Source organism: Mus caroli, unplaced genomic scaffold, assembly GCF_978045245.1.
Source record: "Mus caroli unplaced genomic scaffold, Mus_caroli_1 scaffold_8, whole genome shotgun sequence".
In the NCBI taxonomy this organism is placed as follows: domain Eukaryota; kingdom Metazoa; phylum Chordata; class Mammalia; order Rodentia; family Muridae; genus Mus; species Mus caroli.
This window is the reverse complement of record NW_028227263.1, coordinates 25,298,534-25,323,456: the sequence shown is the minus strand read 5'-3', so window position 1 is coordinate 25,323,456 and position 24,923 is coordinate 25,298,534. Positions and strand designations below refer to the sequence as shown.

The following is a 24,923-nucleotide window of genomic DNA, read 5'->3' as shown; positions in this document are numbered from 1 at the left end:
TCCTCCTCTCCCTCTCCACCTCTCCCTCCACCTCTCCCTCTCCCTCTCCCTCTCCTCCCTCTCCCTCTCCCTCTCCCTCTCCCTCTCCCTCTCCCTCTCCCTCTCCCTCTCCTCCCTCTCCCTCTCCCTCTCCCTCTCCCTCTCCCTCTCCCTCTCCCTCTCCCTCTCCCTCTCCCTCTCCTCCCTCTCCCTCTCCCAGATGCAGTAAGTCCCAAATAAAGGTGTTGACATTGGCCCTCCCCTGATCCTTCTCTGTCTCTTTATTAATCTATTCTGCCATCCACTTTCCCCATCCTAGGATATGACAGTGTGGGGGGGGGGGAATAGAATTCAAACACTGAAGCAGGGGAAACCTTGATACTACCTGATACCACCAACCCAGTCACTTACCAGTGTCTTCATATTCTCCATGTGTTTTTGTGCCTTATTCATGGGGTTCATGAATATAACACAGCCCCAGCAAGGCTCAGTAAACATCTTGAAAAAGGGAAAAGAAAGTATGTAAGAGCCAGTATGTAAGGGAGAACATAGAATGCTGCCCTCAGGACATGGTGTGGCTGAGGTACATATGAACCCACACACCTGAGGTTACCTGCCCAGGATCCAGCCAACTAAAAGCTCCAGCAAGGAAGGAGGCGGGACTCCTAAGACTCCACCCTAGCAGAAGAGGTGTTATTGATTTATGGCTACATTTTTTCTTTAGGAGTGTGACCACTGGTGGTAGGTTCACCATGCCCCAGTCATGACCCTGGTTTCATGCACTAACTGGATCTGTGGATTAAAAATAATATATAAGAAGGTCATGAAGTTGGGAAGATGATGTGATAAGGGCATCCTTGGGTGAGTTGGGGGTGGATAACATCAAGATGCATTGTATGCATGTATAAAATTGTTAATCAGTAAATATATAAAATAAATATCCATCTCTATTATGTCTCCCCACACAACATTCATATATGTTACATAGCTGGAAGGGTGGCTTTTACCTACTTATGTACACATTTCAATTGCAGAAAGGGGGAAATTCATATTCTAGCACATAAAAAAGACCTTTGTGGCTCTCCAGGACTCTCTGAGCTGTCCACGCTATCCCCAGCAACCATGTCATAGTTTGAGCACACAGCTTTCAGGGTCTATTTTTCCTTGCTTTCATGCCTTATCTTGTGTTCACCCTGCCTGGGTCCAGAAAACAGCCTTCACACCTGCCTTTACCTTCTCTGACCTGGCTTCACAGTAACAACTGACTCTTCTGTGAATCCCTAGCAAGAATCAAGAATCAAGAATTGGTGGATAATTCACTTTGTGTTCTCATTTGGTGATTTCTGGCTTGATGTAGGACTATTGTTTGTTATTTGAGAACACAGTAAACACTGTGGTCTCAGTAGCTGCTTACTGGTGAGGAAGTGAATTAATATGTTTTCTGAAGGTTGGTTTGTTTGTTGATTTAATAGGAAGGACCAACAAAGTCAAGAACTGGAAAACATAGAAAAGGTAATGTTTCAGAAAAAAATAATCACAATTTGCCTTATGTTGATAGAGGGCATTAAAGCATTAAAAATGATGCTGGTGAATGTCTATGAAAATCTCCTAAGCTACACTGGAAGCTTTAAGACAGACAAAGGTGGAGTTACGCTTGTAATTTCAGGAATTAAGAAGCTGAGGTGGGAGGAGCAAGAGTTCAAGGACAACCTGGAGCACATTGTAGGGCCAACCTCAAAAAGAGAGAGAGGAGGAAAGGAGGAACGAGGGGGAAGGGAGGGAGGGAGGCAAGGAAGGAGGGAGGGAGGGAGGAAAGGAAGGAATTGAAACATGTAAATTATATAGATCCCAACATGATATTCATTCCTTTTCAAACCCTTTGTGATTTTCCTTGCTCCTTGAAATTCGGCTTCTTGGGCTGGAGAAATGGCTCAGTGATTAAGAGTACTGACTGCTCTTACAGAGGTCCTGAGTTCAATTCCCAACAACCACATGGTGGCTCACAACCATCTGTAATGGGATCCAATGGCCTCTTCTGGTGTGTCTGAAGACAGCGACAGTGTACTCAATATAAAATAAACAAATAAGTATTTGAAAAAGAAAAAGAAGAGAAGTTCAGCTTCTCACTATAGAACCTATCACACCTTGTTTTTCTCTGATCTCTCTTACAAATGACATATGGGTAATTTCCAAACTACCCCAAAAGCCTTGTGGGATGATCTGTTCACAGCCTAGTCTAATCCACTCTTTTCCCAGATAATTATGACAAATTTAGGCAATTCAAAGAGTTTGGGGGGGGTTGTTTTGTTTTGTTTTTAGTTTGGGGGCTCTGGCTACGAGTGCTTCCTGCTCTTGCAGAGGACCCAGTTTCAATTCCCCGAATCTGCATAGAGTCTCACAACCATTCCAGTTCCAGGGGACCTGGCACTTTCCACAGGTGCCATACATACAGAATACAGAGCACACATACAGAATAAAATAAGTATTTTTAATATTTCAAAATATATTCAACTAAATAAACAAAACCCTCCACTTGCCAAATATTCTTACTTTTTACTTTATAATGTCTCGTTTCCTTTTAGAATAGTTCTAGGTCTAGAGAGAGACATTGAGCCTAGCTTGGATTTTTGAAACCAAAACCCATCCCAGCAACATACTTCCTCCAGCAAGGATACATCTACTCCAACAAGGCCACACCCCCAAATCTCTATCAACTAGCACCATTCCCTAATGACCAACCATTCAAATACATGAGCCTATGGGAGCCATTCCACTTAGACCAACACAGAATCTAACTGTATGTGCTAAATAATTCTTTTCCTAAAATCCAAAACGCTTTGCCTGAGTAAGGTCTTCAGTTTCTACACTTCATGAATTTATTCTGATCTCTCTTCTAAGTGCCTGTTGCCTTAATTTAAGAAGTTACAAGAAGAGACTTTGACCCTGGTCCTCTCTGACTCCTCCCTCCTCTCTGCCATCACCTACATTCTTTCTTACAAGCAACTTCATTTCCTACTGGATGACCACTTTTCAGACCTGATATGCCTTTGTACCAATGACAAAACAAACTCTGCCCTTTCTCCACGTGTTCCCTTTATGTGTGTCTACATGGCTGCAAAGATGGGCTCTCTGATGTCTATGATGGTGAGAGTTAGCTGTTTGTTGATTAGATCCCAGTCACAGGAATGCAAATATTCACATTATAGCATGAAAAATATCTTTCACGGCTTGGCTTCAATTCTCTTTCTGAAACGTCCATCTCCTTCCTAGCAGCCATATCTCTATCACGCTCACAAGCCCCTGTTTGCCTTGATTCTATGTCCCACACTTCCGCTCATGCTCCTCTGGCCCAGAATTGCTCTCATACCTCCCTTTGCTTTCTTTGCTTTGGCATATCATCCTGTGTGTGTAGCATTTCCTGGGCTTCAGAAGCAGAAATGACTTTTCTTTCCTTTTAATACTTTAAATGATTAATTTGTTTTTACGTCATGTACATCGGTATTTTGCTGACATGTGGTGTCTTTGTGAGGGTGTCAGATCCCTTGGAACTGGAGCTGTGGACAGTTGTGAGCTGCCATGTGGGTGCTGGGATTTGAACCTGGGTCCTCTGGAAGAGCAGCCAGTATTCTGGATGGCTGAGCCAGCTCTCTTCAGTCCAGAACTGACTTCTGTAGGTGCTCCTCACTATACTCCTTTCAAGTATAGAAATAATGAATGACTCACGTCCGTTCTCAATTGTTAAAGATAACTCTTCTTGGATGAAGAGATGAATCTTATCTTCTACTTCCAGCTTGAGCCACAATTGTGCCATTATTGGATAAACACAGGAAATAGTTTTTATCTTAACGATTCACTTAGCAGGTGAGTAGGTGAGTAAATAGATGTTTTTAGTCATGTTTCTCTTTTTCTCATTTCTAATAGGAAGAATTGACAGAACCAGGAACTGGACCAGAAGAACAAGGTAGTGTTTCAGAAAGCCTCGCTGGGAAGTCTATTTTTAGTCATCCTGACTCTTCCCCTTTACTGCCGCACACAGAGGCCACTCTAATCCGCCATCTTACTTGTGCAAAAGTCTTCCTGATGCTGAATATTACCTAGTGTGTCTCCAAAAGGATCATGCTCCACCCTCAAAGAGAAAGTAAAAATTGTCCTTGCTTATTGTTCTCTATTCTATAGTGTCTGGCTTCCTTACAGTATAGTTCTAAGTCGCATGTTCTCATCACACATGTGCATTTGTCAGCAGAGCCAGATGGAGGGGTGACGTCAGTGGAAGAACCAAGGAGGCTCGATGGCAGAGGAGATGACCAGGCTCAGGCATGTAATAATTCCTATTTCTATTCTCATTAAATACTATTCTCATATTCTATTCTCATTAAATAAATTTCTTTTCCTTTCATAAATTAGGATAGATCAAATGGATATATTTTCCTAATAACCTTGCAGAATCCTTATACCATCATTTCATGTCTAGCATTTATTTTTAGTAATATTAATTTATGCTTTCACAGTTCATACATGTAGATAATACATTCTGGCCAACTTGCCCCGCCCTTACCCCTTTCCCACCAACAAATTCCCCCTCTCAACAAGCCCCCCTTCTGCTATCATATCTCTTTGGTTTGTTTTCCTTTTCTCTGTGACTCACTGGGTTTAACCAGTACTGTTTGTCTTCATGTGGATGTAAGTGCTGCTATTGCCTAGAGCATGAGACACTAACTAGTTATAAAGCTTAAATATGTCTTATATTATACAGTAGCTTATAGCTAAACTTGGTTGTAATTGAAAAGGATTTTCTCTGGGTGCTTCTGTGTAACTTCTCACAGATGAGGAAGGTGAGATAAAAAGCTGAGCCCCGTTTCTATGGTTGAGGCTATGCGTGGTTGTGAGCCAGGCCGCTGCATGAAATGCTGAATCATCATTCCAGAACCTTCCATGTGTAGCTTATGTAAACAGACTCCAGTGCTCGGTTTACAGAACTAGTTTCTTATTATAGATTTTTATCATCTTAATACTTAACGGAAACAAATGTATCATTCACTTAGTCATTCAGTATTTAATTCACTACAAATGTTCTAACTAAAATTCAGGAGTTGTCTATCTTCATTTTCAGTGGAGAATGGGTCATAGAAAGCATTTTACAGGATTATAACAATTGATTTTTTTTTCTTTACGTTAACTTTGGCAGACATCGAATTAATGACAAGTGTTTTAAAGAGACAGAAACAGATAAAAATCATAGAATTAAAAATATCCTTTGTAGAGTAGTTGTGTGGGGCACACCTTTAATTCCAGCATATAGGAGGCAGAGACAGGCAGAGTCTGAGTTCGAGGCTACCCTGGTGTACATAGCTAGACCCAAGCCAGTGGAGACTACACATTGAGATCTTTCTTTAAAAAGAACAAAAACAGACTAACAAAAAGCATCTTCTGTGGTTTGGTCATGGTTATCTGTCAACTGCCCACCCAGTAACTACGGTCTGGCTTACACATGAAACTCTCGCAGCCCTCCTTTGCCCTGTGATGAAAGCCCCTGCCTAGAACGACCGCCACAGCTTCCTGTGCTTTCCTTGACTCCCATGTACCACTCAGTGTTTGTAGTATCTCCTTTACAGGTAGAAATGACTCTTCCCTTCAATGGGCCCTTACAATCATTTCAGTTATAGGAATAATGGGTGACTCATTTCTGTTTTTTTTTTCTTTTTTTCATTCTTTTTTTATTAGATATTGTCTTCATTTACATTTCAAATGCTATCCCCAAAGCCCCCTATTCCCTCCGCCCACCCTGCTCCCCAACCCACCCACTCCCACTTCCTGGCCCTGGCGTTCCCCTGTACTGGGGCATATGATCTTTGCAATACCAAGGGCCTCTCCTCCCATTGATGGCTGTTCTCATTTTTTTAACATGACTCTACCTCAGCTTGAATGGAGCGCAGCATCCGTCTTCTAGTCTCATCTTCACCTGGATGTGCTTGATAAGACAGTCAATAGCTGAGGTCCTAACAACTGCTTTAGTTTAGTTATTTTAGTGAGTGAATAGATAGGTTCATGACGTCCTTTCTCCTTTTGCTTTTAATAGGAAGGTGCAACAGCGCCAAGGACTAGAGAAGAAGAGCAAGGTATGTTTCATAGAAGCATGACTCACACGCTGTCGAACAGTGGGAGAGGACATAAAATGAAACGAACCAGTATCCGTGAAGAATTTCTAAGCCTCAGTACAATCTTAAGATAATCCAAGTTAGCGAATCAAACACTCATAACCCCAGAAGGGCTTGAGGCAGAAAGATTGTATGTCCCCAGGACACCCTGGGAGAGACAGCTTGATGCAATCTCAAAACTATAAAGGAAAAAATATGGCAAGGACAAAAGAGTGTAGATCCAAATGACACCACCCCCATTTAATAGCTTTCTTTTGGTCCGAATTTCTTTAGTGACCACCACAAGTCGCTGAAATTATTTTTCTTATGACCGCTGTTTTACAGAAATATGAACAATTCGTTCAAGACTTATTTGCATGTCTGAGATTCATAATAATGTAGTTCTAGCTCACACATCTAGAACTTCCTGTTACAGGTGTGACATGTAAAGCGACAGGAAAAGAGGATGACGACGAATCTTCTTGGGATTCTGAGGTATCATCTATTGCTGTTGTTACATTTTCCATGATTGTTAAAGGAAGTTAGCACTGAAGGGGGTGACTTTCTCACTTCTGTCATGCTTACCGGGAACTCTCCCCCACATGTTTCACCTGGCATTCTCCGCAGCATCGCATGGTAGAACTGTAATGAAGGACAGAACAAGTCCATTCCTTCTTGGAGTCATGTAATGAGGCTGTGATTGTACCGCAGATGCCCAGCCTGATCATACTAAGGGCTCAGCTTGGCTCTGAATCCTATGGTAGAATTGAAGGCATATACTGGGTCTACTATGGTTGAATGTTTCCGTTGAATGTATCCATGTGTAAAAGTCCTAATATTCAGAAAAATGCCTTAGACCTGTTGTACAGAACTATCCTCTCAGGCAAACTGCCACTGTCTTCAGAGGTTCTGCTGTGTCTGCTCCCAGAAAATCGTATCTGGACGGGTTATCATCATTCTGGACTGGTTATCATCATTCCTTCTTGGAAGAAGGGGGGAGGGTCATGGGACCCTCAGTGAGTATTCAGCCATCCCTCCCAACAATTGTACGCAATTCTGCCCTAACTCAAGAATGTTCTATGCAAAACAGTGTATCTAATCTGCTCCCCATTGTGCCTCGAATGAGCTTGAACTACCAGTTGCTGTACGATTATCACAATCAGTCTTTGCCTTGTAATATGTAGAAGAGAAAGTGCATGCTGCCTTTTAACTAAGTCTTAATATTATTTTAATTGTCAAATCTCGATTGGGATCAAGTTGGGTAATATATTTAGCATTTGTATGCATTTATTTTAATATAGAAGAAATCATTTTATATTAATTTGGTGTGTTTATCACTTTTTCCTTACACAAATACTCTGAAAGCTCTTGTTCACATACGTGAAGGAGCTTCTACAATATGCTTTTTGCACCCATGACATACTCCAAAAGCGTCTCATCATGCCACGAGACTTAACATTGAGATGAATTATGTGGGAAGATTTTAGTGTTTCAGGCTGTACTATAGCAAGTGTACTGTTAAGAATATGTCCTCTGGCCAGGCAGTGGTAGTACAAGGCCTTAAATCCCAGCATTCGACAGGCAGATCTCTGAGTTCAAGGCCAGCCTGATCTACAGAGCTAGAACCAGAACAGCCAGGAATATACTTTTTATTATTATATTTATATTTTATTATATCATTATTTATTTATAAATATTGTATTAATGTTATTCTTTGTATAAATAATATCATTTTATACATTATTTATATATAAATTATGTTATAAATATATATTTATAAATAAATTTATATTTATATAAATAAATAGAAATATTTATATAAATATATTTGTGATATATAAAATATATAAGACTATCATATTAAAATGTACACACATGCACATATATATGTATATATATATGTGTGTGTGTGTGTATACATGTGTGTGTGTATACATGTGTGTGTGTGTGTGTGTGTGTGTGTGTGTGTGTGTGTGTGTGTGTATCCTTTGGTCTGAGGTGAGGAATGGAGGCAGAGTTCCAGTCACTGAGGTTACCACTGTGACAGCCTGCACATCCATTAGTATTTCATATGTAACAGTGTTCAGATGGCAGTCAGAAGCCACTGAAGATAAAAGGCCACCTGATCCAGAGAGCATTAGTGTTGTCTATAAAAACTACTTTGTGTTTCAATATAAGTTTGTCTTGTTTTTATATCAAGTACTTTTGGAAATTGCATTTATCTGTTCAGAAATGGCTCTATCAACTCATTCTTTTTTGGGGGGATTCAAGACAGGATTTCTCTGTGTATCCCTGGCTGTCCTGGAACTCACTCTGTAGACCCGGCTGGCCTCAACTCAGAAATCCACCTGCCTCTGCCTCCCGAGTGCTGGGATTAAAGGCGTGCGCCACCACGCCCGGCTCGCTCAACTCATTCTTAATGTTAATTTTTACAGAGCGTCTCTGAGAATCTCCCACTTATTCGCATTGGTGTTGATGGACTATTACAAGTAAATGGGCAAGCAGTAGGTAAGAACAGTGTCATAAAAATGTCATTTGATCCGACAGAGTGTTTTCTTAAACATGACCATACATATACACTAATAACCAAGGGCTTTTTCCTGTTGAATGGTCAGAAAGTACATGGAGAAATGAGATGATAATAAGACGTGTGTGTGTGTGTGTGTGTGTGTGTGTATACTCTTCATAAGAAAGCTGATCAATATTACAATTCTAAAATCTTCTACTCAGTAGATAGTAAGTGGTGATAATAATGCCTTTAAAATGTTTTGTCATAAGGATGCACAGATGTATGTCTGGTATTCTCATATTTAAATATAATTGATTGCATGTCTCCCTTTGCATTTTAGAAAACCCAGAGAAATATCTTCATTGGCTGGTAATATTTACCTTTTATCTTGAATTACTATGCTTGTGTATCACATTAAATATGCAATATGTATTAACCAGCTTATTTCAAATCTCATCTAGCCTAAGAGAAAAGGAGAAGAATCTGTCAAACAAAAGACTCCTAATCAAACAAAAGGAGTCAGGGGTTTGCAGGCAGTCCCTCCAGGTAATCTTTAAAATAAAAATTATTTTGCAGAGAGATTAAACTGGTTGAAAAAAACCTCTCTTCTTGTTTCTAATTCTTTTTTCCTCACAAATTTAGTAGAAGGATTTGATATAAATGTCTCACATGTCCTTTTTAGATCCATGGTTTGAAAGAGGCATTAGCACAAGAAAAAAATTGATTTGAAATGTAAGCTTTAACTCATCTGTTTTGGCTTACATATTCTAGCTTCTTAATGTTTTCAATTTGGAATCCTTGCATTTCCAGGGAGTCAGAAAGAGCAGCTATGAAACTCAATTTCTCCAAAATATAGAAATGCTTCCTGGAGAACCAGGGGGAATTATATACACCCATTTTTCAAGCTGGTAGGCTGACGCAAGATTTTCACTAGACCCCAATATTTGGAGTCTAGATATGGATGGAAACAACAGAAATTGTCTACACATATACACACACGCACACCACATACCACACACATATAGCACACACATACATACACACATGCACACCACATACATATACACACACATATGTACACACACAAGTACATGTGTATGCATGCACACACACACATGAACACAAAAATGAGTTGTGAATCTACAGGATACCCACTCCACTGATGTCCTGCATTAAGGTATTCTACTTCATGCATACATTAATTGGGGGCCAACCAGTCACAGTCAAATACAATAAAAATTTCCATATAATAAAATATAACATTTTTCCTATGCATGTAATAGTTTAGACAAGTTTACTTTTTAAAGCAGTCAATAGAAGAAATAAACCTAAAGTTACTTGTGTATAAAAGTGACTTACTTGCTTTTAAAAAAAAAAGAAAAGCTTGGAAATAGAGATGGAGCCTGACAGATGCTGAGCATACATTGTGCCTCTGGACTGCATCCCCAGCCACACATGTCTACATGTACGAACTCAGTAGATCTTAGAACATGTTTTATCAAAACACTACACTAAATTCCTTCAGTTGTGAACATGGGAAAAGAAAAGGAAGTTACCACCGCCCCCACCGCCACCAGCTTAGCAAACTTCACATCTCATCTGGCCTCTACCTAAAGTAATTCACAGCGCTTATGCTCCAGAGCTCCAGATTCCTCGTGATCCATCTGATAAAATTCCATCCCCTGTTGGGCATTGCTAATGTTATATGCTAAATGCCTCTGGGAAGCTTCCCTCGGCCCACTTCTGCATCACCTGAGTTTCCACCGCTCCCTTTCACATCCTCACTGAGTCGTGTACCCCACGATCTCCTAGCTTGAAGCCTTGGGGTGGTCTGTCTCTAACTCCAGCATTATCACAAGCCACTCTTTAAAACACTAACATCCTAGAGCTGACGGTTACCACGAGCATTCATAAGCTGTCTCCCCTTAACCTCCCATTTCCAGTTTTGACCCGTTTGTCTGGTACCTGGCATTAGGAATCGGCTGGTGATACTCTCTGCTATGGCCCCTGAACTTTAATTCTTTGCTGCGGCTCCCAGGCCCCTACCTTCTACCCTCACCTGCCTTCCCTCTGACTCTTCCACCCTAAGCTCAGGTCTGACTCTAGGAAAGCTGCCCATCACTTTGAGTTTACAAATCTTTAAATTACCACACCTAGCAGCTCACAGGAACTCAATAATTAGTGAGTAAAATAATCTTCTTATACGAAGATGACCTGCTGTTTCCTCCAATTCAGTTCAAATGGTAAGGATGCCATAAAGAACTGATAAGAAACTGAGACAGCTGCAAAGAAGGAAGCAGTTCTTTAACTAGATGTGCTCATTAGTTTCTGTCTACCCAACACAGAGCCATCTAGGAGGAGGGACCCTCAATTAAGAAAATGCCTCCACCAGACTGGTCTATAGGCTACATTCTTGATTAATGACTGACATGGGAGAGTCCAGCCCACTGTGGGTGGCACCACCCCTGGGCACGTAGTCCTGGGCTTTCCAAGAAAGCAGGCTGAGGAAGTCGGTAGGCACGGTCCTCCATGGCTTCTGTGTCAGCTCCTGCTGCAGGGCCCTTGCCTTGAGTTTCTATCTGGATTTCCTCAGTAACAGACTGTGAGCTGTGAGACACAATCAACCCTTTACTCCCAAGGTTCTGTGGGAATTTCTCACAGCAATAGAAACCCAAGGGGTCACCAAAGAGTGAGTCATGTTTACATAGCTTTATAATCCATGCCAAATTTAAAAGAAAAAAGTTTTGAATACTAGACAAAAACACATCAGATATAAGAACAGAGTGTTTGTCCACTAGTGAAAGTGTGGAAGGAACTGGAGTGCTGGAAATCACTCGTGAGCATTTTTGCTTAGGCTAGTTATAAGTTATTGTCACAGTTAAGAACAAGGTTTAATGTGAACTTGTATTTTTGTGTCATGTTTTAACTTTGTTGAGATTAAGTTTCTTCATGTAGAGAGCTTGTGGAATCTAGTGTCTCTCCAAAACTGTTAAAATTATGGATAATTAGAATTATTTCCCAATTTTTTGGATAATAAGGACCATTGCCTACAGAAGTAGCATTCAGCTAAAAATCCTTAATTTGGAAAATGAGAAAAAATAGTTATTATTTTCTATTAATTTTTATAATACCTATTGCCCTGTTTTAAGTAATTAATTTTAATTATAATACATGTTTCTCAGCAGAACCAGGTTTAGAATTGACTTCAGAGGAAAAGCACAAAGAGCTCTCCAGAAATGAAGATAGCCAGCATCAGGTGTGTAATGACTTGTGCTCGAGTTGATGACTAACACTGTCTTCTCTGACTTAAGGATGCTTGATAAAGTTTGGAGAGCCTTGAAATGCTGGCTTTTCACATAACTCAAGTGCCCCCTAACCAAACACTTGGCAATTGGTTCCAAAAGAGAAAGCTGAAGTCCTGGGGTACATTAGCTTATAAAGATGAATACAAATCAAGAGATGTGTTCAAAAGTAGTGGTGGCTTATGCTTCTTCTCACCCAGAGAGACATTAAATAACTTTGTAAAAGTCATACTTTCTATCTTTGTTTCTCTCATTAATCCAATAACAATATCAGGTGATTTATCTGACCCAAACTTGTTGTACTGTATTATATATTTTGGTATCGAAAAGGTTAGGTTGGGCATGAAGACCTGGCTCAGTGCTTAAGAGCACCGACTGCTCTTCCAGAAAACCCACCTCAGTTTAGTTCCCAGCATCCAGCATCAGGCAGCTCGAAACCACCTGTGGCTCTAGCTCCTGGCATCTGATGCCCTTCCTTGAACTCCTTAGCATCTACACTCATGTGCACATAGCACACCCATACACAGACATGCCTATCGATACAAAAATTTAAAATAATAAAAAATTAATCTTTTAACGTTAGGTAATAAAATATACTGCACCATCCACCTGAAGAAGCGCTGTTGATTGTGAAGAGGCAGGGTAGAGCTCTGTGCCTCACGGCAGAAAAAAATTACTTGGACACCTGAGGAGAAAGACAGATTCACAGTCAGCCATATGAATGCAGATATTAAATGCCAGAAAAGCAGTCCACAGAAAAGCTAAAAATCCAACTTCAGCTGATGCCGCAGGCAGAGGGCACAGCTGACTTCCCTCTCTCCAGCAAAGGCACAGCAGTGAAAGGGTAGATGCAGAGCCAAGGGGAGTGCAAACGAAGAACTGGAAGAGACACATGCTCCCAGGAGATGCTGTTTTATCCCAGCTCCATGAAGACCTTGTAGTGAGTCAGGTGATCGGTGCTGAGGAATTCTGGACCAACTGTTTAGATATGAATACAAAAGATAGTTCTTCATCCAATCACAAGCAGGATGTTGACACTTCTCACGCTTTCTGGCTGATGCCTGGTCCTAAACAGATGGCTGTAATGATTGAGGTATAATTTAACTTCTGATATCACTAAGTCTATATTTAAGACCTATCCAGCAGTAAAAATGAAGTATGCGGAAAACATGCACCACACCAGGGCAGAAAGGGAATCTAGACAATTTTTCCCAGTCCTGTTATTTTTATAGGGACTGGGAAACACAGGGTCAAAGAATCTCCTCGCCGAATGTACAAAAATTGGTGGAAAGGGATTTAAAACGATGGTTTCACTAGGAGTGAAACCCCCAATGCTAGATTTGACAGTTTGGGAAAATAAACCATTAGTTTAAGTACCTACAGAGGCCAGCAGAGGGCAGCAGATCCCCTGGAAGTGATTATCGTGAGCGCTAGGAACCAAACACGCTCCCTCTGCAAGTGCTCTTAGCCACTGAGCCATTCTCCAGCCCCTCTGCTTAGATGTTCCACGTGCAGAATGAAACAAACCTTTGATTCTGATGCTCATAAGCCCGCTTGTTTCTGGCTCTTCCATATTTTATTTTAAAAAGCATCAATCGGCATTTGCTTAGGTGGTCTTTGAACCACTTCCCTTCCAGTAAGGCTGATCACGTTCCCTCATAGCCCCTTAAAATCTTAACCTGCATGAACTGGCTTACAGGGCCTTAGCAATTATGCCATGTACTGAAGAAGGCCAGTAAACAAGAGTGGACAGCCACGAGTGGAACTACACTTTGCTAAGAGGAGACAAATTGTCAATTGTTAAGTGAATAAGGTACAAGAGAAATCTTTTGAAGATAGAATTGTGGAGAAATCTGAAAGGGTCATCTGATGATAACTGCCTGGGAGTGGGGGGTGCTGTAGTTAGACCTTGGAAGGTTGAGCATCTGCCTGGACTAACAATTGGAAAGGGCAATAAAACCAAAAGCTAAGATAAATAAATTAATTAAAATAAAAAGGCGCTCATACACAAAACAGGCCATGCCCTTAAGACTATTGAGTGAATCACTTTGAAGCGTTTTTTGGCGGTCCTCTGCCTCAGAGAAGGCAGAAAGGCTGATGATCGATCATCGCTCCTGTGGCCTGAGAGGCACTCGTCTATCCACCCAGCACTCCTATTCCACTACTTGAAACTAGGAGTTGGGTGATAAGACCAACGAAAGCAACTAATGTTAATCGTTGAAAAGTTAGCAGTTATCCTTTGTCTCAACCTTCATTAAAGGTTGAAGAAGGAAGGAAGCAGGAATGGAGTGACTGGGGCGCATCGGAGAGCCTGCAGGCTGCTGCTCTTGACCGCGGTAACCTCGGATTACCTCTAACAAGGAGGAGGAACGAGCAGGCCGGGAAGCCCGGAGCACAGCAGTCTCCTAGTGTAGACAGCAAAGAGCAGGATGGGTCAGAATGTGGTGATATTATTTTTCTTCTATAAAATTCTAATTTAGATCAATATTTGTGATTAACAAACTTTACTTCTTGAGATTGGTATCTTGTCTAAAAATAATAATTATGATTGGAAGATGTATAAAAAAGATAAGTATCACTGTTGTTAATTTTTTTTTTTCCAGACAGGGTTTCTCAGTGTAGCCCTGGCTGTCCTGGAACTCACTTTGTAGACCAGGCTGGCCTCGGACTCAGAAATCCGCCTGCCTCTGCCTCCTGAGTGCTGAGATTAAAGGCGTGTGCCACCATGCCCGGCTGGGACATAATTTTGAATGTAATATTTATTTAAATTTTCCTATATATCATGCTTTTAACCTTAAAACTCCACTTTACTTTAAAACTGAGACAGGGCCCACATCATCCATAGCGCATATTGGCTTCTAGTTTGTAGAAGTTTTTCTACATCAGCCTCCAAAGTGCTGGGATTACAGGTGTGATCTACCACACTCAGATTTACAATTTGACTTGTCCCAGAAAGGGGTCATCTTTCTGGGACAGGAAAATGTGACTGGTAAAACACACTCAAGCTTGCCTTACAAGGCCTGCAAGAGAGCAGAGATGCTTGCAACCAAGCATGGTGACTTTCAATTTCTGGGCCTTGAGTGATAAAAAGATACCCACTGTGGCACATGGACACACACACATATGTGCACACAAAATAAATGTAAAAAAAAAAAAACCCTTTAAATGTGTTAAGGATATTTGTTATATAACTACATATAACAAAAATTAGAAAATATATTTAATATAACATAATGAATACATGAAAAATATATAATATATTAAGGATATTCATCTAAATTAATAATATGTATACACATAAGTAGGTTAAGGATATTTTATATAATCATCATATAAAGTTATAGGTAATATAAATACTTATTAATGAAGGGAATTCTCATAGTCATAAAATGTTACAGATGAGGGCACTTTTTAAAATGAGATTATCTGGATGTAACAGTTTATACCTATTACCTTAACATTCAACTGAACCTAGAGGCCATGGGTTTGAGGTCAGCCTGTGCTACAGTGACAACACACACACACATACACACACATGTGTGTGTGTTCATGTGAATGGGTATGCATGCAAAATTAGTTTAGATCTGTAGTATATGGGCTACTTCACAATTAAAGCATATCTAGAGCATTTTATTTAATGGTCCATCTTAAGATAATTTTGTTCAGATACTTGGAACACCTGAGCTATGAGAGAGAGCTACTTGATTTGCTAGCACATTAATGCAGACAAAATATTCACACACATAAAATAAATAAAATAAAGAAATCCAATGGGATGGTGATAAATCCAGTACTTTATAATAGGTTCAAATACTAAGCTAAAAATACATGAAATTGGTCAAATCGTTTCAGTTTCAGAAAATCATCATAGTCTTATTTTTAGTTGTATATGTTTTAAAGTGGTTGACGCCCCCATAACATGTGGGCCACTATTGTACCCACGGGTAAATCTTGCAGGCAGGTTACTATTGTAACTTGCAGAGTTTGTAGCTGAGTGAGGTCAATGATTACTCTTGTCCTTGGTAGCCTTACAGAACACTCCAGCACCACGAATACTCGTCAGTAAGGGTGAAGATGCTACTAGAGCACCAGCTTAATTGCTCCATAGTCAATGACCTAAGTATGTGATGTCAGCAATATGGTTTTACTATCAGGCTGTGGAGGGTAACAAATAACATTACCAATAGGCTGGGATGTCTGGAGGGGTGTATGGGAGTTCTTTGGTCAATGACACAAAAATATGTAACCCATTCTGGTACTGGGGGTCTTATTTAGTAACATATAATGTCTAGTTGAGACATTATCTCCCCATTTTATGATAGCTCCATTTAAATTCCTTCTACATATTATTATATTAACTGCATATTATATGTTTATATGTTTATATTATATAATAAGATGTCAAATACACACATGTATATATATATATATATATATACACACACATATATATGATCTTCTACAGTAGTAGGTTTCCCTATGACTTTTCAAAATGTGTTAGTTGTCCCTCCCACAGCCCCTCCTTTACCCTGTCCTCCCATCCCCTTTAACCCTCCTATTCCAGTTTCCCCTTTATCCTTTTACAATATCATCTTTTATTTCCCCTTCCTTGAATAAGTCTCTCCTCCCGCCTGGTCCCTTACAAGCTAACTGACCTTTGTGGTTATCTAAATGAAACACACATATCTAAAGTTTAAAAGGTAATATCCACATAAGAGTGACTGGGTCTGAGTGACCTCACTCCAGATTGTTTCTAGTCCCATCCATTTACCTGAAATTTTCATAATTCTTTAACAGTTGAATAATATTCCACTGTGTAAATGTAGCACATTTTTTGCTATCCATTCATCAAACACCTAGGCTGTTTGCAATTTCTGACTATTATAAATAGAACAGCAATGAACACGGTTGAGCAAGTGTCTCTATTGTAGGATGTAGAGTTCTTTGGGTATGTGCCCAAGAGTGCCCAAGCTGTAGCTGGATCTTGATTGTTCAGCTTTCTGTGGAACTAATGCACTGATCTCCATAGTCACTGTACAAGTTGGCTCTCTGACCAGCAATAGATGAATGGTCCCCTTTCTCCACACCATCACTAACACCAGGTGTCATTTGTTTTATTAATCTTGACCATTCTAACTTGGATAAGATGATCTTAAAATAGTTTTAATTTGCATTTTCCTGAAGACTAGGATGCTGAATATTTTTCAGCATTTCCTGCTGAACTCACCTTCTGTAGTCGAGGTCTCTGGAAACCCTTCCTTGAACTCAGACCAGGGTTTTCCTGTGCCAGCCTTTGCATATAGCACTGTATCAAGCCTGTGTGGTGTCTGGTTTTAAGCTGAGAGCCATTTCCTCATTTTAGCTACTACTTTATAACTTTCTCTATATTAATAAGTGAGGTAAGATGGGGAAGACATTGGGGTTTTATAATGTTACTTTTATAACCTTAGTCCATAAGATTATTATACTGCATTGTTTTCTGTGGTTTTTTTTTAATTAGTGGTTCTGGCTTGAATATAAAAGAAGAAAATAAAAAAGGATATGAAGAATGGTCTCGAGACTTTGTGAATGAACTAACATCAGAGAAGTTTGAATCAGTAGCTTGTGATCTCCTGCCAGTCAAAGACTCTTGGAGTTTAAATGGCATGGATCCAAATAAGGGAAGGTAAAAACTGCAAATTCCCCACAAAGGGAGAGTGGAGTGGTTAGTTTTGCTGGAAATAAAGCAAGTTTACTTTCCATTTACACTCAAATTCCTTATAAAAAATGACTGTAAACTGCCTGTGAGCTTCATGACCAGGAGGAATAAATGGCAAGACCTTATACAAAAAGAAAATATTATTTGGGTTTTGTTGTTGTTTGTTTGTTTGTTTGTTTTTGTCTGAAAGGATTCTCTATGTTCTTCTTTTTCAGGCCTGCAAAGAGAAAATCAAAGGAAAAGCACAAGGTATTTGGAAATCAAAACCAGATTTTGGTAGCAGGAACAAAGCACACCCCACAGAGCCCTGGCCATCCCCCTACAGTGGGTAGCAGCCTAGTGCTCATCACTCAAGAGGAGTCATAGCCTCTCCACTGCTCATCAGCATCACTGTAACCTGGCAACCACCCTCAGCACCACCCACCCTTAGCACTGCCCACCCCAAGTCTGGTTCCTTGGCGTTCTGCAAGGAGTGGTAGCCTGGGTGATCTCACAGAGGCTTTGGTCCAGCTGTACAGACAAGAAGGTCACAGCAGGGAAGACTTAGGAAACAGAATACTTTGTGTTAGATAAGAATATGACTTCATCAAGAGGAATGACACAGAGGGAGAGGCATCTTGACCACTAGGAAGAATCAATCCAAAAAGTTGCTTTGCTCTGTAAGAGAAAAAGGTGTGGGTGGCAGCAAATTTCCAGGTTCAGACCGAGAGCCAACTGACAGGAGCAGAAATGCCACAGACCTCAACCACTGCAGGGCAGTCTACATTCCACCTTCAGAGTCCGCCAATAGTGAGATCTCGAAAGGAATGAGCATTGCTAAAGCCGGGCTGAACAACACCAGCAAAGGCCCCACTGCAACAAGGTTATAGCTTGGATACATGCAGTACTCAGTGAGCATTGTCAGTGTTAACACCCAGGGTGTGCAGGATGAGAGAGGCCATCTTCCTGCAGTGGTCTCCATGTGCTGAGGACAGCAGAGGAAACCTAGGGAGAGGACAAGGGAACTCAGGGGGGTGACACCTCAGAGTGGGTCCCACTGTCACTTCAATTACCAACTCAGGTACCAGAAATCCACGGACTACAAGATGGAAAAGAGACAAAACAGCAGGCGGGGCCGAACAGATGCTGCTTGGCCGTGTCTGCTAGCACAGGGGTTCGTCACCCAACCAGCAGAAGGGAGTCAAATTCCAGCATAGCAAATGAACAGAAGATCAGGCCTGAGTGACTTGAGTGACTTGAAGACCTTGAGTGATTGGTTCTTTACTTACTCTTTTTGGTTTATCTGATAGCTAGAGCAACTGCAGTATCTATGCCATCCATGGTTCTTAATCTGTACGAGTAGACATACACGTAGGCAAAACACTCATACACATAACATAAAAATGAAGGGGAAAGGCATATAGAATCTTGTGTTATGTAAAGATATTTGCTTAGAAAGAGAGATTCAAGCCAGAAACCATTGACAAAGCTACCCTTGGACAAACCTCAGTCCTTTTCCGAGCTGCCCACATTTCTGCTTGGATGCATTCTTCTTCAGATGTATAACTCTCCTGCTGTATGAGAGTGCTGTGACCGAGTACAGTTTGTTTTACAGGTCAGAGAAGTGAATGCTATGGAAGAGGCTGATGGCCAAGCTCAGCCACCTGAGGCTCAGAAAATGGCCAGTCGCCTGACCCTCATTACCGGGATGCTGGACTGCTATACAAACAGTACTTTTTCCTTTTATTGAAAATAGAGCCCTTCCTCACACAATATATCCTGATTACAATTTCCCCTCCTTCCACTCCCCCTAGTCCCTCCCCACCTCTCAACTGAATCCACTTCTTTTCTAGATTTCATTAGAAAAAAAATAGGCTTCTAAGGGATAATCATAAGATATAATATGTATCCCAAGGTCTCTCGCTCTCTGCGCATTGTCTAGCTGCAGGCCTCTACTTATTCCCATCTGCTGCAGGAGGAAGCTTCTCTGATGATGGCTGAGCATGGCATAGACCTATGAGTATAACAGGATGTCATTAGGAGTTATTTTGTTGTGACAATTTGAATGTTTGTTTGTTTTTTTGCTTGTCTTTAGAACAGTGGTGTTTGATTTTACACTAGGTCCCTGGGCTATCTAGTCTCAGCTTCTTGGTCATCCAAGCAATGTCAAGTTTGGGTTCCCGTTGGGCTGTGCATCTGCCTCACTGCTAGGATGTCAGACCACCTCTCAGCTCAGAGGAAGCAGAATGCAGTCCATGGTAGGGGTCCCAAGCCTGTGTTTCCTCTGATGAGAAACAGTGAGGTCTGGGACAGATGCTGTGGTTCTCCATCTCCCGTGTACCTAGACTCTGCTGGGGACCTTGCTTTGAGAACAGTGGTCACAAGTCTATGCTTCCTTCACACACCAGGCAGGAAGGGGATAGCCGAGCCTGGGAAGGGGTAGAATCTGGTCTGGTTCCAAGTGAGGGCAGAGAGTACAGAGGGGCTGGAAGAGAGAAGACCTTCTCTGGGAGATTTAGGCGTGGCTCTTTACAATGAAGTTCCCCCGACCAGGCAATCCTTGATAAAGGAGATGGTCCTTGCTTGTCCTAACTGCTTTATTTATGGCAGGTGTGGATGCATACACCTTACTCAGAGTGAACCATGGATTAAATACCTCTTGCGGGAAAGATTGCCCAGAAAGGGACGCTCGGTGGCTAAACATTTAGGGCCTATCTAGATACATCACTAGCATGGAGAACTCCAGGCTTTTATGCTATGTGACCGGTTGTCATGGTCCTCTCAGTGCGGTGTCATGGTTACGTGTTTCTGGACAGGTAAAGCCTGTTCAGGAGATGGTTCCATGCCTGCCATTCTGTTACAAGATTTCCTGGGGCTTTTGAACCTCCTGTTTCAGCCTTACCAGTCCTTCTGTCTGGTGACACTGTCGGTACACTTGTCCCACAAGTCCCATCTCATGGAGTGGGCCTTAAGTCAAATCCTATACTGGTTGGTTGGTTACTCAAACAAGCTTTGAACCACCAATGCACTGGTATATCTTGCAGGCAGGACACTACTGTAGATCAAATAGTTTATGGCTAGGTTGGTGTTTACATTTCTTCTTTGGTAGCCTGAAAAGTACTTTCTTATAGCAAAGAGGCCAGAGCATAGGTGTGAAGGCTTTGTACAGCAACAGCTCAGCTTCTCCATATGCAGTGAGTTGAGGAGGTTTTGTCTTCAACAAAGGGGCCTTGCTGTCAGTTTTCAGAGAGCAGCCTTTGTTGTTTGGGGGTTCTCATGGGATCCCTTTAGCCAACAACTCAATTAGATGTAGTACAATCCTGGTACTAAAAGCTTTGGTTCGATCTGTAGCGGGAGCTAGAGAGCCCTAAGAGCCCCGCCGCGGCCGCCCGCCTAGTCACCATCACACCCGGGAGGAGCCGCAGCCGTCGCCGCCGGCCCCAGTCACCATCACCGCAACCATGAGCAGCGAGGCCCAGACGCAGCAGCCGCCCGCCGCCCCCGCCGCCGCCCTCAGCGCCGCCGACACCAAGCCCGGCTCCACGGGCAGCGGCGCAGGTAGTGGCGATCCGGGCGGCCTCACATCGGCGGCGCCCGTCGGCGAGGACAAAAAGGTCATCGCAAGGAAGGTTTTGGGAACAGTCAAATGGTTCAATGTAAGGAACGGATACGGTTTCATCAACAGGAATGACACCAAGGAAGATGTATTTGTACACCAGACTGCCATAAAGAATAACCCAGGAAGTACCTTCGCAGTGTAGGTGATGGAGAGACTGAGGAGTTTGATGTGATTGAAGGAGAAAGGGGTGCGGAGGCAGCAAATGTTACAGGCCCTGGTGGAGTTCCAGTTCAAGGCAGTAAATACGCAGCAGACCATAACTATTATAGACGCTATCCACGTCGTAGGGGCCCTCCACGCAATTACCAGCAAAATTACCAGAATAGTGAGAGTGGGGAAAAGACCGAGGGATCGGAAAGTGCTCCTGAAGGCCAGGCCCAACAAGGCCAGCCCTATCACAGGCGAAGGTTCCCACCTTACTACATGCGGAGACCCTGTGCGCGTCGACCACATTATTCCAACCCCCCTGTGCAAGGAGGAGTGATGGAGGGTGCTGACAACCAGGGTGCAGGAGAGCAAGGTAGACCAGTGAGACAGAATATGTATCGGGGTTACAGACCACGATTCCGAAGGGGCCCTCCTCGGAAAGACAGCCTAGAGAGGATGGCAATGAAGGGGACAAAGAAAATCAAGGAGATGATACCCAAGGTCAGCAGCCACCTCAACGTCGGTATCACCACAACTTCATCCATTTACCTGCAGATTTCATAATTTCATGATTTCATTTTTAATGTCTGAGTAATAATCCACTGTGTGTAGCACATTTTCTTTATCTGTTCATCCGTGGATGAACTTCAAGGTTTGTTCCAACTTCTGGCTACTGTGAATAGAGGCACAGTGAACAGGGTTGAGGGAGGGTCTCTGGGGTAGGATGTAGAGGCCTCTGGGTATGTGCCCAAGAGTGGTATAGCTAGATATTGAGGTAGATCTATTCATCTTCCTGAGGAACAGCTGCATTCGTTTCCATAGTGACTGTAACAAGTTTTTACTCCACCCTGCTATGGATGAGTGTTTCTCAACTCCACATCCTTGCCAACATGAGCTATCACTTATTGTGGGTGGTTTTTTGTTTTGTTTGTTTTCGTTTTTTGAGACAGGGTTTCTCTGTGTACCCCTGGCTGTCCTGAAACGTGCTCTATAGACCAGGCTGGCCTCAAACTCAGAGATCCACCTGTCTCTGCCTCCTGAGTGCTGTAATTAAAGGCATGTGCCACCATGCTAGGCATTGCTTATGTTGATTTTCATCATTCTGATTGGTGTAAGATAAAATCTCAAAGCGGCTTTGATTTGCATTTCCCTGATAAGGATGTTGAACATTTCTACAAGTGTTTCTCAGCCACATGAGTTTCCTCTATTGAAAATTCTCTGTTTAGATTTGTACCCCATATCTAATTGAATTATTTGTTTTCTTGATATCTAGTTTTTGAATTCTTTATATATTTTGGATGTTAACCCTCTATTGAATGTGTAGTTAGAAAAAAAAATCTTTTCCCTTTGTATGGGCTGCCACTTTGTCCAAATGATGGTGTTCTCTGCCTTGCAGAAGCTTTTCAGTTTCACAAGGTCCCATATATTAATTGTTGATTCCAGTGCCTGTGCTAATGGTGTTCTATTCAGGACATCTTTTCCTGTGCCACTGAGTTCATTGCCCAATTTCTCATCTATCAGATTCAGTGGATTTGGTTCTTTGTGGAATCCTTTGATCCATTTGGAGTTGAATATTGTGCAGAATGATAAGTATGGATCTATCTGGATTCTTCTACATGCAGCCATCCATTTTGTCCAGCACCATTTGTTAAAGATGCTGGGTTTTTTTTTCCAACTGTGTATTTCTCACGTCTTCATCAAAATCTGGTGTCCGGCTGGGGGTGGTGGCACACACCTGTAATCCCAGCACTTGGGAGGCAGAGGCAGGTGGATCTCTATGATTTTGAGGCCAGCCTGGGCCACAAAGTGAGTCCAGGATAGCCAGGGATATTACACAGAGAAACCCTGTCTCAAAACAAAACAAAATCCAGGTGTCCACAGGTATATGGATTTATGTCTGGGTCTTCAGCTCAGTTCCATTAATTGTGTCTGGATTTTGTTTTGTTTGGGCTTTTTTGGTGTGTGTGTGTGTGTGTGTGTGTGTGTGTGTGCACACGCGTGCTAATGCCATGCTGTTTTTCTTACTATAGCTCTGTAGTACAACTTGAAATCAGGAATGGTGATTCCTCCAGCAGTTCTTTTATTATGCAGAATTGTTTTATCTAACCTGAATTTTTTGTTTCCCTATGAAGCCGAAATTTTTCCTTTCAAGATCTGGGACAAATTGTGTTGAAATTTTGATGGAGATTGCATTGAATCTCTAAATTGCTTTTGGTAGGATGGCCTTTTTAACTATATTAATACTTCTGGGGGCTGGTGAGATGGCTCAGTGGGTAAGAGCACCCGACTGCTCTTCCAAAGGTCCAGAGTTCAAATCCCAGCAACCACTTGGTGGCTCACAACCACCTGAAATGAGATCTGACGCCCTCTTCTGGTGCATCTGAAGACAGCTACAGTGTACTTACATATAATAAATAAATAAATAAAATATTTTTTAAAAAAATACTTCTGATCTCTTAGCATGGGAGATCTTTCCATCTTCTGATTTCTTTAATTTCTTCCTTCAGTGTCTTAAAGTTTTTGTCATACAAGACTTACACTTGCTTGGGTAGAGTTACCACAAGATATTTTATATTATTTAAGTCTGTTGTGAAAGGTGTTGTTTCCCTGATTTCTTTTGCAGATGATTTGTTATTTGTATATTGGGTGGCTATAGGTATTTATGAGTTAATTTTGTATCCAGCTACCTTTCTGAAAGTATTTATTAGCTGTAGTAGTATTTCTTTTATATAAACTTGGATAGCCTTGGTTTTAGTGCATAGATGTTAAGAATTCTGCGTCCTCTTGGTGAGTTTTTCCTTTGATGAGTCTGTAACATCTTTCTCTATCTCTTCTAGTTAGCTTTGGTTTTAAGGTTTTTGTTTTGTTGTTGTTGTTGTTGTTGTTGTTGTTTTTCAAGACAGGGTTTCTCTGTGTAGCCCTGGCTGTCCTGGAACTCACTTTGTAGACCAGGCTGGCCTCGGACTCAGAAATCTGCCTGCCTCTGCCTCCCGAGTGCTGGGATTAAAGGAGTGCGTCACCACGCCTGGCTTTAAGTTTAATTTTTAAGATATTAAAAGGTCTGCAACAGCTTGCTTCCTAAGTCCATTTCCTTGGATTATCTTTTTCCATTTTTTTATCCTGAAGTGATACACAGTTTTAATGTTAGGCTGTGGTTTTTGGGTCAGTAGAAGAATGAATCCTGTTTCTGCATCCACTCTGTTAGTCTGTGTCTTCTTACTGGGGAACTGAAATCACTGATGTTGAGAAATCAATGAGCAGTATTTGTTGATTCCCATAAGCATAATGTGTTGTTGTGTAGTGTGCCCGTGTGTGTGTGTGTGTGTGTGTGTGTGTGTGTGTGTGTGTTTCCTCTCTTCTGACTTTCCGGTCAGATTATCCCTTGTATTTTCTTGGGTGTAGTTAACCTCTCTAGGTTGAAGTATTTTTTTTCTAAAGCTTTCTATAAGGCTGGAATCCTAGAAAGATACTACCTAAATTTGATTTAATCATAGAATGTCTTATATTCTCCATCTATGATGATTGAAAGTTTTGCTGAATATAGTAGTCTAAGCTG

The 24,923-nt window shown here is 41.5% G+C and overlaps 1 protein-coding gene and 2 pseudogenes across 1 annotated transcript in view; all 3 read left to right on the top strand.

Moving 5' to 3' along the window:
• The window catches only part of LOC110298057 (uncharacterized), a 75,744-nt gene that overhangs the window by 17,461 nt on the left and 33,360 nt on the right, over window positions 1-24,923 (top strand). Inside the window, exons 8-20 of the mRNA XM_085841354.1 lie at window positions 1,452-1,491; window positions 3,901-3,940; window positions 4,223-4,293; window positions 6,056-6,095; window positions 6,550-6,608; window positions 8,549-8,621; window positions 8,963-8,991; window positions 9,084-9,168; window positions 11,805-11,878; window positions 14,185-14,357; window positions 17,425-17,589; window positions 17,838-17,871; window positions 19,217-19,286. Of these exons, the coding sequence (XP_085697480.1) occupies window positions 1,452-1,491; window positions 3,901-3,940; window positions 4,223-4,293; window positions 6,056-6,095; window positions 6,550-6,608; window positions 8,549-8,621; window positions 8,963-8,991; window positions 9,084-9,168; window positions 11,805-11,878; window positions 14,185-14,357; window positions 17,425-17,589; window positions 17,838-17,871; window positions 19,217-19,286 (953 nt within the window). The remainder of the gene's footprint in view (window positions 1-1,451; window positions 1,492-3,900; window positions 3,941-4,222; window positions 4,294-6,055; window positions 6,096-6,549; window positions 6,609-8,548; window positions 8,622-8,962; window positions 8,992-9,083; window positions 9,169-11,804; window positions 11,879-14,184; window positions 14,358-17,424; window positions 17,590-17,837; window positions 17,872-19,216; window positions 19,287-24,923) is intronic.
• Window positions 11,905-13,297, top strand: LOC147002864 (general transcription factor IIH subunit 1 pseudogene; annotated as a pseudogene).
• LOC110298055 (Y-box-binding protein 1 pseudogene) lies at window positions 20,999-21,939 on the top strand (annotated as a pseudogene).